This window comes from Heterodontus francisci, chromosome 4 (genome assembly GCF_036365525.1).
Source record: "Heterodontus francisci isolate sHetFra1 chromosome 4, sHetFra1.hap1, whole genome shotgun sequence".
Classification (NCBI taxonomy): Eukaryota; Metazoa; Chordata; class Chondrichthyes; order Heterodontiformes; family Heterodontidae; genus Heterodontus; species Heterodontus francisci.
The window spans coordinates 161,510,347-161,525,000 of NC_090374.1; the positions used below are offsets into that span (position 1 = coordinate 161,510,347).

Consider the following 14,654-nt stretch of genomic DNA (forward strand, 5'->3'; position numbering starts at 1 on the left):
CATTGGGGTATAGAACAATCATAGCTAATAACACTCTTTCAGCAGCAAAGGAGCTGTGCACAGACATGAACCAGGGCACTCAAATAGCCAACATCTAGGCTGCTAAAACAATACCTCAGCATAGGAAATCACATACAACATGGCTATCTTCAGTTCTTGATGACACATCCATACGTGTGCTTAGCATAAAGTTTCCCTAAGCTAAGATGTACCCCAACAATGTGTATCATTTAAAGAATAAGGAAGAGCTAGGTCATTTATCTTTCTCTGGTAACTGGCCACTTGAAATATACATATAGTAAATCAAATCTCAGAGTGCTGACAGTGTCAGAAGGATAAACATGGCCATTGCTAAGTTGGAAATTCTTATTTGCTCTGAGGCTAGGTTTTCAATCGAGGCTGACCAGCAGAGAAGATGGATCATTTAAAGGGAAGGTAATACGGCAAACTAACCTTGGTTCTAGCTACACAGATTTTTCAAATTGGAAAGGAAGCAGTGATAAATAAATACATGAACCAGCTTCCATAACCCACTCACAATCCTTTAGACTATCATTCTTTTCATGAATTAAAAATATTAATTTTATATGATTATATAATGATATTTATTTTATTAAAAAATAAACTCTTAAATGGGTACTCTACAGGAAATAAAAAACGAGGCTTGAACTTTTTTTGAATTGTGCACAATAAAATTACAACTGCAGATTGGAAGGTCAGACAATGAAGGACAGAAAATTTAATTTAATTTCTTCACAAAGTATATTGATCAACAATTTTCTCCATATTGATGGATATAACCAGACCTTTGAGGAAACAATGAAAAAAAATCACATCTGCTTTTAAAAACCATATCAAACAATTTTGGTGATTTAAATTGTCAAAACTAATAATATTTTCTCAAAGGTCAACTTGCATCAAAGCAATTTTAAAGCCATAAAATGTATTTACATTTTTTTTTTAATTTTTCCAGGGCTGTGCCTTTTATTGGGGATTCACCATTTGGATGGCTTATTACATCAATCACCCTCTATATACACCTCCCAGTAGGTACAACATTTATTGCATGATTTACAATTCAGCTGTCAAGAACTGCTTTCCAATTTTATGTTTCATCTTAGAATTTGCAATGGCTTATTCAATAAGTAACTCAGTGAATAATGGGATTTGTTTCTTCTGTGTGCCAATGATGCTTCCACCAGAACTGTATTTAAGAGTAATCAGTGAAGTTTAAACAATTAGGAGAGTGATGCACAATACCAGTTGTGGAAAATTATACAGTGACTACCCTTCAAAAGTAATTAATCGATTGTGAGGCGCTTTGGGACATCCTGGTGACATGATACATGAGAGTGCTTTCTTTTTTTTATTTTTCTTACATTTATTCTTTTATTACTATCTGAAGTGTTTTCTTTGAAATAGTGATATCTTTGGAATAGTGCTTGGCTGTCCCATCAGCTACAGTATATTGAATTATGCAACCATGGTTAAGTAACCTTTCCCTCTGCAGTAACATATTTTGACCTGTTTTGGACAAGAAAGTTTATTGTAAGACTAAATTTAGGGGAACATCATGCCCACTGGGCTACAGCAATACAGACAATGTAGAGAAGTGGGAGGTGTAATTGGACACCATTCACCTGGCATTCTGACTGGAATATTGACTTTGATCCACTCAGTGCCATTCAAGCTGGAGAGAGATAGTACAGCCTTCAAAGAAAGACAGAAAATGCTTAAAATGCTCAGCAGTATTTCTGGAGCAAGAAACAGAGTTAACATTTCATGTTGATGACTTTTCATCAGAACTGAAATAAATTACAGATGTAACAGGTTTTAAGCAAGTACAGAGGCAAGAACAGTGTGTGTCGGAGCGGTTGCAGTGCAGGGAGGTGGTGAGAGGGGAAGAAAGAACAAAAGGGAAGGTCTATGATGGGGTAGAAGGTAGGAGTGATTAAATGGCAAAAGAATGTTGGTGCAAGGTAAAAATGCAACCTTCAAGCTCTATACTAACACGTCCAAGCTCAAACAATGCATATCTAACACCTTTGAGATCAGACAATGCACTACAATAGCTCTTCCATGTTCAGACAATGCACAACACTAGGGCATATATTTTGTAATTTATTAGAAAAAGATGTAGTGTCAGAGAACTGGTGGATAGCTAATATTATGCCTATATTTAAAAAGGGAGGTAGAAGAAGTTCAGGGGACTATAGACCAGCCAGCTTAATATCGGTGGTCAGAAAAAAATGGAATCCGAAAGAAGAAAATAGAAAAACATCTAGAAACCAAAAATATACTCATGAATAGTCAGCATGGATTTCAAGAAGGAAGGTTTTGCTGAGCCAACCTCATTGAATTCTTGGAAGAGGTAACAGAGAGAGAAGGCAAGGGTAATGTAGTATATGTAATTTATCCTGACATCCAAAAGGCCTTTGATAAGCTGCCACATAATAGATTGATGAATAAGGTCAGAGCATGCAGACTCGGGAGACAAGTAGTAGAATGGACAGCTAGCTGGCTGCAAGACAGAAAGTGGAGAGTTGGGTAAAAGGTAACTATTCAGAGTGGCAGAAGGCAGAAAGTATGTTCCCATAAGGATCAGTGCTGGGAGTACTGTTCTGCACAATTTATTTGAAAGTTTTAGACTTTGGAATCATTAAGTTGGTGGGGGCAGGGGGACAGTCAACATGGAGGAGGACTGTAACAAATTACAAAAAGACACTAAAAAATCTTGAAGAATGGGCTTATAATTAGCAAATGAATTTCACAGTGTGAAGTATTACATAACAGTGAGAGCAAAAAAGGGTCACATATTTCTTAGAAAATAAGAATCTAAATGGGTAAAGGAGTTTAGGAATCTGGGAATACAAATACACAAATCGCTAAAAGTGGTGACACATATTATAAAGACCATAAAATAAGCAAACCAAGCACCAGGGTTTAGTTAATCTGGAATTAAAAAGCTAGTCTCGGTAATGGTGACCATGAAACTACTGGAATGTTGTAAAAACCCATCTGGTTCATCAATGTCCTTTAGGGAAGGAAATCAGCCATCCTTACCCAGTCTGGTCTACTTGTGACTCCAGACTTACAACAATGTGGTTGACTCTTAACTGCCCTCTGAGATGACCTAGCAAGCCACTCAATTGTTTCAAGCCTCTACAATAGGAATAAAACCAGATGGACCACCCGGCATCGATGTAGGCACCAGAAATGGCAAAGGCACACCCAGTCCAGTTAGTCCTGCAGCGTCATCTTCACTCACACATGGGGACTTGCGCCAAAATTGGGAGAGCTGTCCCATAGGCTAGTCAAACAACAGCCCGACATAGCTATACTCACAGATTTATACCTTTCAGCTAATGTCCCAGACTCTTCCATCACCAACCCTGGGTATATCCTGTCCCACCAGCAGGACAAACCCACCACAGGTAGTGGCACAGTGGTAAACAGTCAGGAGGGAGTGGCCCTGGGAGATCTCAATATTGACCCTGGAACCCATGAAGTTTCATGGCATCAGATTAAACATGGGCTAGGAATCCTCCTGCTGATAACCCTCCCTCAACTGATGAATCAGTGCTCCTCCATGTGGAAAACTACTTGGAAGAAGCACTGAAGGTAGCAAGGGCACATAATGTACACTAGATGGGGGACTTCAATGTCCATCACCAAGAGTGGCTCAGTAGCACTACTACTGACCAAGCTGGCCGAGTCCTGAAGGGTATAGCTGCTAGACTGGCCTGTGGCAAGTGGTGAGGGAACCAACAAGAGGTAAAAACCTACTTGACCTTACCCTTACAAATTTACCTGTTGCAGATGCATCTGTCCTTGACAGTATTGGTAGGAACGACCATCACACAATCGTAGTGAACTTGACGTCCTATCTTCACACTGAGGACACCCTCCATTATGTTATGTGGCACTGCCAATGTGCTAAATGGGATAGATTCAGACAGGTCTAGCAGCTGGGCATCCATGAGACATTGAGGGTCAACATCAGCAGCAGAATTGTATTTTACCACAATCTGTAACCTCATGGTCTGGCATTTCCCTCAGTGTACCATTACCATCAAGCCAGGGGATCAACCCTGGTTCAACGAGGAGTGTAGGAGAGAAAAGGTTATTGCGAAAAATAAAAGCTCATGGTGTAAAGGGTAAAATATTGGTATGGATAGAAGATTGACTAGCTAACAGGCAACAGACAGTAGGCATAAATGGGTCATTTTCTGGTTGGCAAGATGTAATGAGTGGTGTGCCACAGGGATCAGTGCTGGGGCCTCAACTTTTTACAATTTATATAAATGACTTGGATGAAGGGACCAAAGGTATGGTTGCTAAATTTGCTGACGACACAAAGATAGGTAAGAAAGTAAGTTGTGAAGAGGACATAAGGAGGCTGCAATGGGATATAGATAGATTAAATGAGTGGGCAAAGATCTGGCAAATGGAGTATAATACGGGAATTGTGAAATCGCCCATTTTGGCAAGAAGAATTAAAAAGAAGCATATTATCTAAATGGTGAGCGATTGCAGAGCTCTGAGATGCAGAGGGATCTGGGTGTCCTAGTGCATGAATTGCAAAAGGTTAGTATGCAGTTACAGCAAGTAATTAGGAAAGCTAATAGAATGTTATTGTTTATTGCAAGGGGAATTGAATACAAAAGTAGAGACGTTATGATACAGTTATACAGGGCATTGGTGAGACCACATCTGGAGTACTGTGTACATTATTGGTCTTCTTATTTAAGGAAAGATGCAAATGCATTGGAAGCAGTTCACAGAAGGTTTGCTAGACTAATACCTGGAATGGGTGGGTTGTCTTATGAGGAAAATTTGGACAGGCTGGAGTTTAGAAGAGTAAGAGGTGACTTGATTGAAACATATAAGATCCTGAGGGATCTTGACAGGGTGGCTGTGAAAAGGAAACTCTTTTGTGGGAGAATCTGGAATTAGGGATTACTGTTTAAAAATAAGGGGTTGCCCATTTAAGACAGAGATGAGGAGAATTTTTTTTTTCTGAGAGGGTCATGAGTCTTTGAATCTCTCTTCCTCAAAAGGTGGTGGAAGCAGAGTCTTTGAATATTTTCAAGGCAGATGTAGATAGATCCTTGATAAGCAAGAGGGTAAAAGGTTATCGGGGGTAGGTGGTAATGTGGAGTTGGGGTTACAGTCAGACCAGCCATGATCTTGTTGAATGGTGGAGCAGGCTCGAAGGGCCAAGTGGCCTACTCCTGCTCCTAATTCATATGTTCGTATGTTTGTAAGTCAAGAGCAGTACCAGTCATACCTAAAATTTAGCCACCAACCTGGTGATGCTACAACACAGGACTACATGCACAGTAAACAGCAGAAACAGCGTGCTATAGACAGAGTTAAGCGATCCCACAACCAACAAATCATATAAAAGCTCTGCAGTCCTGCCACTTCCAGTCTTGAATGGTGGTGGACAATTAAGCAACTAACTGGAGGAGGAGGAGGCTCCACAAACATCTCCATCCTCAATGATGGGAGAGTCCAGCGGTGCAAAAGACAAGGCTGAAGCATTTGCAATTATCTTTGCAGATTGCCAATGACGAGTACTGTTTATTGTCTGGTGTGGGAATGTGAATTCACACTATCCATGTGTCTCAATGTTTTGGGCTTTTGCAGAATCAGCATATGAAGGGCTGGATTTTGTTCTCAGCCTGACGTTGGGTTTCGTGGCGGGGCGCTGGAGAATCGGAGCAGCAGTGGCTGCCACGGAACTCGTGCCATTTAAGGGCCTCTTACTGCTGCTGCTGGGATCTTACCTTGAAAAACGAGGCACCTCCCAGCTGGCTTGGGATGGGCCCTCCTCCGTGGGCAATTTGTGGCCAATGGAGGATTACTACATGGATATCAGAAACTCAACTGGACCAGCCACATAAATACACTGGCTGCGAGAACAGTCCAGGGGCTGGGAATTCGGCAGTGAGTAACGCACCTCCTGACTCCCCAACACCCTCAACAACCTAAAAGGCACAAGTCAAGAGTGTGAAAAAATGCTCTTCACTTGCCTGGTTGGGTGCAGCTGCAACAATACTCAAGAAGTTTGACGTCATCCAAGGCAAAGCAGTCCAATTGATTGGCAGTTAATCCACCATCATAAACATGGCTGCAATGTGTACTATATACTTACCAGGGCTTCTTCGGTATAACCTTCCAAACCCGTGATCTCCACTTGCTCCAAGGACAAGGGCAGATGATGCATTGGAACATCATCACCTCCAAGTTCCCCTCCAAGACACACAGCATCCCAACTTGGAAATATATTGCTCTTTCTACATCAGTGTTGTGCCAAACTACTGGATCACCTTACCTGCGAACATTGTGGAGCACCTTCATCACATGGAGAATGGCAGTTTAAGAAGAAGGCCCACCACCACCTTCTCAAGGGGCAACTAGATGTGGGCAATAAATTTCAGGCTTGTTAGTGACACATACATTCTCAGAGTAAATTAAAAATAATACTAACAGGAGAAAATTAGTGTTAAAAAAAGTTCTGTATTGCTTCCATGCTCACATTAGTTAGAGCTTGTTAATTATTAGTAAAGCAAGTTAGGACTTGCCTGGCAATTTTCAGCTTTAAGGCAGAGATGGTTAGATTCTTGATAAGCAAGGGGGTGGAAGGTTATCAAGGGTAGGTGGAAGTGTGGAGTAATCAGTTCAGCCATGAATTTATTGAATGGCGGAGCAGGCTCGAAGGGCCGAGTGGCCTACTCCTTCTCCTAATTCATATGTTGATATATTTCTTTGACAGAGACACATATGTTGTGGATAATACAGGAGCCACAAGATTAATAATGGCCGCTCTGTGTGTTAATCTAATTGTTGCAGAGTACATTTCATACAGCACTGGAGACAGTTTAAAGATGTGCAGACCTTATTACAGACATTTGAATTTTTTGTGATAGTTGTGTCTCTTCTCTGTTTTTTAAAGATAGGAAATCAATAGCAAGATGGTATGTAAAGATCCATAAGGAATTTGCTGTAACAGACAGTTATTGTTCAATGCATAGGAGGCCAATAAAGTTAACAGGTAATAATAAATAAATAAGAGGATAGAATTTTGTAAACGAGATGAGTTGCAGATTGTCAATGACGAGTACTGCTTATTGTGTGGTGTGGGAATGTGAATTCACATTATCCATGTGTCTCAATGTTTTGGGCTGTTGCAGAATCAGCATACGAAGGGCTGGATTTTGTTCTCAGCCTGACGTTGGGTTTCGTGGTGGGGCGCTGGAGAATCGGAGCAGCAGCGGCTGCCACGGAACTCGTGCCATTTAAGGGCCTCTTATTGCTGCTGCTGGGATCTTACCTTGGAAAACAAGGCACCTCCCAACTGGCTTGGGGTGGGCCCTCCTCCGTGGGCAATTTGTGGCCAATGGAGGATTACTACTGGGAACCAATTCACCCCCGGAACCCTCCTCCACCTGATCCAGATGCCCACCCCCTCCCCGCCTCGCCAGGGCCATCCGGACTGGCCCCGATGAACCCGCTTACTTACCACTTTTCTGGGGTTCCAGTGCTGGGCCTGAGTCTGAGACCTCTGCAGTACCGGCGATGGTCACCGCTCCCAGCGGCGGGACAATACTGCTGAGCTGCTGGTCCTGTGATTGGCAGGCAGCTCTTGCGGGTGGGAACCCCGTTCCTATCAAGTGTTTAAAGGAACGGGGCTCCCACCTCCTTAAACCTGACCCCAAAAGACCAGAAGATTGCTCCTGGGATCAGAAAAAATGCAGAGGCATTTGCAGTCCCGCCTCCTGCATAAAATCCAGCCCGATGAGTTAAAACAGCTTTTGGTTCTGCTGAATAGTGATACTTTGGCAAGATTGAGGGCCTGTATGAATGGGAAAGTCATTCATCCATGTCTTGAGATACTGGGACATATTGTTTGGTCACTGTTTATAGTAATAAAGTGATTAAAGAGCTTAAGTGCACCATATTGCCATGATAAGTGAATCACTGGGAGAGATTGAAATGAGCATGAGTCTATCTTCTTGTTATCTGAAGTCTGTTTTGTCCCTCTTTTAATCTACTGTATTTTAGTGTTATTTTGCATGAAATGTAGAGATCAAAGGTAGAATTGAAATAACTGTAAAAACGGTTTGCTGTAGTCAGGCTGGAATGGTAAAGCTTGGTACCTGAGTTCTTCTAGTGAATTGTGAATTCAAGAATAAAAAATCATATAATCAAAGGGAATCCTATTGATTGAGTTGACTGAGTCCTCATGTTGGATGGTGTAACGTGAGCTTGTTAAAGACAAAAATCTGATTCTGCAGTTGTTACAATTGATGTCTGTGTTTAAAGTAACAAAAGAAAATCAAACAGGAAAGCAGTCCACATTGTGGTTCGCCTCACAATAAATCTTTCTTCAGGTTTTGCAGAGGCCCTTTTGTTAGTTGAACATAGGAAGTAATCCTTAGTCAATAGAATTTATCATTTAGAGTCAAACTACAGCTGCAGATGGAAAACATGTTTTATGTTCAAACAGCTAAATTGAGACATCTAACCTCAGTTGTGATCTCAAAGCTAACTGCTGGTACATACATCTCCGGAGATTAACATGGAACATGGATGCATCCTGCCACTGTACCGCTGCGCAACTTGATGCATAAACATTGTTGGAAGCCAGACCTCCTCTCCTCTTTTCTCATTTAAATAACTAACAAAAACCACTAGGGACACCAAGCACAAACTCTATTACTATCAGTCCACATCTACGTTGACACACACAACACACATATATAGATACATACGTGCACACACTACTCAAAATAGTATTGCACACAGGAGCCTAGATATTCGATGGAGCAACACCTATATTTCAGGTGCAAAATGGGTGCTTAAGCATTGAATATGAGGTGCAGAACACACCCATTAGGCACCAGAAGTAAGCCTAATGCCTGTTTGATTCTTCCTTCATAAACTTGGGCTTCCCTGAATGCAGCCTGTGCCAGTCCAGCGACGTTAAGGAAAACAAGGTCGACATGTGGCCTAACCAGTAGTCATTAAAATTAGGCTATAGGCAGCCACCGAAAAGATCAGTTAAGAAAAAAAATACTTATGTTCATGAAGGTGGAACGAGTGGTGCAGAAGTGTTTCTCCCAGCTCCACTGCAGTACTGAACGGCCCCTACTCAGTCCATTCTCAATTGTCTCCCTTCCTCTTCCGATTGCTGCCTTTACCCGAACGTTGTACCCCATCTCAGTCACCACCCCCCTTTTCTTGCCGATCATTATCCCTTCAAGGCCCAACCTGAGTGATGCTGGTAGTGATCATGGAATCATATATTCAGAAAGTTTAAGGCACAGAAAGAGGCCACTTGGCCCATTGTGCCTGTGCCGGCCGAAAAACAATCCACCTATTCTAATCCCACCTTCCAGCATTTGGTCAGCAGCCTTGCAGATTACGGCACTTGAGGTGCATATCCAGATTCCTTTTGAATGAGTTGAGGGTTTCTGCCTCAACTACCCTTTCAGGCAGTGAGTTCCAGAGTCCCACCACCCTCCGGGTGAAAAAGTTTTTCCTCATCTCCCTTCTAATTTTTATACCAATCACTTTATATCTATGCCCCCTCATCACTGACCTCTCTGATAAGGTGAATAGACCCTTCACCTCCACTCTATCCAGGCCCCTCAAAATTTTGTACATTTCAATCAGATCTCCCCTCAGCCTTCTCTGTTCGAAGGAGAACCGCAGACTATCCAATCTTTCCTCATAGTTGTATTTTTCCAGTCCTGGCAACATGCTTGTAAATCTCCTCTGTACCCTCTCTAGTGCAATTACATCCTTTCTGCAAAGAGGTGACCAGAACTGCACACAGTACTCAAGTTGTGGCCTAACCGATGAGTTATACAGTTTCAGCATAACCTTCCTGCCCTTATATTCTATGCCTCGGCTAATAAAGGAAAGGATTCCATATGCCTTCTTAACCACCTTATCGACCTGTCCTGCTACCTTCAGGGATCTGTGGACATTTACTCCAAGGGCCCTCACTTCCTCTTCACTTCTCTGTATTTTCCCATTAATCGTGTGTTCCTTTGCCTTGTTTGACCTCCCCAAATGTATCACCTCACACTTCACCAGGTTGAATTCCATTTGCAACTTTTTTGCCCATCTGACCAGACCATCAATATCTTCCTGCAGCCTACAGCTATCCTCCTCACTATCTATCACACAGCCAATCTTCATGTCATCTGCAAACTTCTTGATCATGCCCCTTACATTTACGTTCAAGTTGTTAATATACACCACAAAAGGCAGTGATATAGTGGCCCAAAATAGAAATCCTCTTCCCCAGCGAGTTACCTGGGATAGCACAGAAGAAAATTGAATCTCATTGGCCTCATGCGAATGAGTTCAAGGCTATCAGTGCAGGGATTATTTCCTATATCCAGTTTGACACAAGCCAATTTCTAGGCCAGGGAGTGCAAACGTCCAGACCAAGTGAATTCCTCAGGTGATGCAAGGTTGAAGGACAGGAGATTATTGGACCAGGGTGTGCAGACACATTAAAGTTTTACATTGGGGTGGTGGAGGGCGTATTTTAATCTGCATGCTTGGGCGGGTGTCACGGCATGTTGGGGGTATGGGGGGTGGTGGTTAAAGTTGGAAAAAGTGCCGGCGTGTAGGAAAACCAATATGACCCCACTGAGTTCCGGATTTAACTGGTACACATTTCGAAGCTTGCGGGAAGCCCCCGTGGGATAGACAAGTTGGCGATTGTCATATTCAAAGTGGCAATTGATTGAATATTTAACCCTATATTCTAGTTTTAATTGCCAGCACACAGGTTTCCTGAGCTGTCCGAAACTTGCCAGGGTCAACAAGGTGATAGCACATATTGAGGATTAATAGGGCTGTGAAATTGGCAGGCTGGAAAGCCTTTAAATACTGAACTACGATAGCTGCTTCCTTGCCTAAGCAAAAGGCCTTTGGTAAGTTCCAACATTTCTGCTCCTCGGGACTTTACTCACCTTGATCAGCACTTTTCAGCTGTCAGCCTTCACAGCAATATGGGAGAAACTTATGCAACTCTACTTTGGACGCTTGATGAGGAAGACGAGCAGAACCCGCAACACCAACAGCAGCAGGAGTAGCACTGGCAGGAGGACAATTGCCCTGTCCTCAGCCACATGCCACTCTGCAGGACAGAGGGATTGGACACAGAGCTCCAGCTTAAAGAGAGCAATACCCCCAGCACAGGATACACAGAAAGAGGATCGCCTTTCTGGACATGACTGAGCAACAGTGTCTCAGGAGGCTCAGATTTTCTCGGCATTGTCCTGGGGGAAGACTTTCCAAGTGGACCAGCTGGACACACATTGACTGTGGCCTTGAAGGTCACCACAACTCTGAATGTCTTGTAATAAAAACAAGAAATGCTGTAAGTATTCAGCAGGTCTGGCAGCATCTGTGAAGACAGAAGCAGAGTTAACGTTTCATATCAATGATCTTTCATCAGAGTTCTGATTAAAGATCACTGACCTGAAACATTAACTCTGCTTTTCTCTCCGCAGATGCTGCCAGACCTGCTGCGTATTTCTAGCATTTCTTGTTTTTATTTCAGATTTCCAGCATCTGCAGTATTTTGCTTTTATTTTAGAGCTGAATGTCTTGTCCTCCGTTTCGTTCCAGGGATTTGCTTGTGACAGCTGTAGGATTTTGCAATCTGCTGCGCAAAAGTGCAAATCCCAGGTGATCGATGCTATGTTTGCCAGGGCTGCCACTTACGTCCGCTTTACTACTGATGAGGCCAGGTTAGCTGCAATGCCTCAATTCTCACAGGTCCACGGAGTCACAGACTGTATTCATGTGGCAAGCAAGGCACCCTCAGATAATCTAGGAATATTTGTCAATTGAACGGGATTCCACTCCATCAGTGTTCAACTCTAAGTAATCACCGATAGGTTATCATGCATATCTGTGCACGATATCCTGGAGGTTTCTATGATTTCTTCATTCTGTGCCAGTCACATCACCCACAGATCTTTGCACCTCCAAGCAGAGTCAGTACATGGCTCCATGGAGCCAAGGGCTGCTCTCTAATGACGTGGCTGATGACACCTGTGAGATATCCTGCAACTGATGAACAGGAAAGGTACAACCAGAGCCATATAAGCACAAGACCAGTCGTAGAGCAAGCCATTGGGTTGCTGAAGATGCAATCAGGCATCTGAACAGATCTGGGGGCACCCTTCATTATGCGCCAGAAGGGTCTCCAGAATGGTAATGATCTGCTGTGCCTTGCACAATAGTGCTGCAGAGAGACCTGAAGTAACAGGAGGAGGAAGAAGAGGAGGAGGAGCAGAAGAAGGGGCCAGATGTGGCCAGAATTTGTGCAGCTGCTCACCTAGCTGCCAGAGCTGCCTGAAATAGACTCATACATGCACATTTCAGCTGACCTGAAGCTGAGAAGCCATATGGCACACCAACACTGAACCCACTGCCCAACACCCCACAAACACAAAGCATGCAAAGCATTCCTACAGTCAATATTCCTTCCATCTCATTGGGTGGAATAATACCAGCCACGTGGATGTAGCTTTGGTAGAAGCCGGGGTAATATTTTGAAAATGGCGTGTCAGGGTGAGCAACCCGATGCTGCCTCGGGCCAATTTTGTCAAAGCAGGGTGAGTAATGGAAGTGGCCATGGCAGGTATCCAATTAGTACCAATTAAATAGCCACTTAGGGTGAGATTGGGAATGCTGTTGGGATCTTACCGGTGGTGGACAGGTCCATGTAGCGGGCAAAGCCCGGCAGGTGCCTGGAGCCAGCCTCCCAGCAGTAGGCCAGAGGGCTAGCAAAGTCTCCTTTCTTTAACTCACCTCCCCCACCCCCACATCCAGTGGGGCAACTACTGTCACAGGCCTACAGTTGTACCACAGACAATCCTGTGAAGGAAGATTCCTCCACAATGTTGGCCTGGCAGCTGTGGCCACAAATAATTTTAAAATTTTCCTACATCTTCAGAGGGTGGCTCCATGTTGAGGCTTGCATTCTGCACAGACGTGCATGAAAACCTTCCAGTAGGGCTGCTGGCAGTACATCGATGTGGGCCTTCCTATTTGGACGGCTGGGTACCTGGACCTCCCACCATCCTTAATTCTCCGGTAAGATTGCACAGGTGGGTGGCCAGACATCACCAGCAGGGTCAGGTCCTGCTTTTGCTCCTGACCTCTGAAAATCTTCAAAGAGGGTAAGATTCCGCCCATTGACACTCATTTGCTCATCTTCTACTTTGATCATACCATTGCTCTCAAGGATGGTGGCCATTTGCTAGGCAAGAGGGAACAATGGAGATGACTGGATAGTGGAGACTTGAAATATAGTTTATGGATCACAAATATTGACAATAAAATTGACACAATGACAGACTTGTAAGCAGCTTGTGAAACTACAAAGTCTTTTTCTTCCATTTCCTATTACTTCGACATGGTGCTGCCCCTGTGACTTCAGCAGAGCTAGAGACAGCCTGCTCATTCCCCTACTCTGACTACTCATAACTGGCATGCTCTGGGATTTGGCTCTGCCAAAAACTACCTGGCCTTGCACTTGTACAGGAGCAGACTCGGCCATTGGGACAGAAGTCAGCATGCATGGCTCTGTCTGAGGGGAGGAAAGTGGGAAGGAGTGGGAGCACCTTGAGCAGATTTCCCACTTCCATGTGCCCTTTCCCTATCTTCCCTTTCATGGCCCATCTGCACTTCCCTGATAACCAGGAGCCGGAGAGCACTTTGCTGCATCTCAGTAAGATGCTGAATAGCCAAGGTCAGGCTTTCTTCCATCCTATATAAAGTGGCAACTTGCATATTCAGGCCATTGATGAGGCCCAGCTTGCATTCAGTTGCCTGTTATGTCTGATGCCCCATGCAAGTCTTTCCATGGAGGTGGGCATCAGCGCAAAGAGACACCATGACACCCTTGCTAGAGATGGCCTCCGCCGATCTCTCTCAAAGGGTGCACAGTGTCTCTGGATACGCTGATAACACCTCACACATTTTCTACTGCTGACCCCCAAAGCTCAGCATCTGCATCTAGCTGTGCCCTCTGACTGGGACTCTCTGAAGTGATTTATAACTTTAACCCCTTATAGGGACTATACCAAATCAGGAGTACATCCCTATGAAACTCCTTTATTTTATTTTTTTATTTTTATTTATTTTATTTAGAGCTGCTGTACTGAAACAGGCCCTTCGGCCCACCGAGTCTGTGCCGACCATCAACCACCCATTCATACTAATCCTATATTAATCCCATATTTCTACCACATCCCCCACAATTCCCCTACCACCTACCTATACTAGGGGCAATTTATAATGGCCAATTTACCTATCAACCTGCAAGTCTTTGGCTGTGGGAGGAAACCGGAGCACCCGGCGAAAACCCATGCAGTCACAGGGAGAACTTGCAAACTCCGCACAGGCAGTACCCAGAATCAAACCCGGGTCACTAGAGCTGTGAGGCTGCGGTGCTAACCACTGAGCCACTGTGCCACCCCTAAATCAAGTTCAAACCAGACAAATTCTTATAGACACGTATTTGGGTCGATAGAATTGTACTAGCTTTCCCTCAAAGAAAGAAAACCAACAGAGAATATTACATCTTTCAGATAGCCTATTTTTAATAA

General features: G+C 43.7%; 1 protein-coding gene across 1 annotated transcript in view; it reads left to right on the plus strand.

The window, feature by feature from the left end:
• The window catches only part of LOC137368742 (trans-2,3-enoyl-CoA reductase-like), a 202,532-nt gene that overhangs the window by 157,489 nt on the left and 30,389 nt on the right, over window positions 1-14,654 (plus strand). Inside the window, exon 7 of the mRNA XM_068028931.1 lies at window positions 974-1,046. Coding sequence (XP_067885032.1) covers window positions 974-1,046 — 73 coding nt within the window. The remainder of the gene's footprint in view (window positions 1-973; window positions 1,047-14,654) is intronic.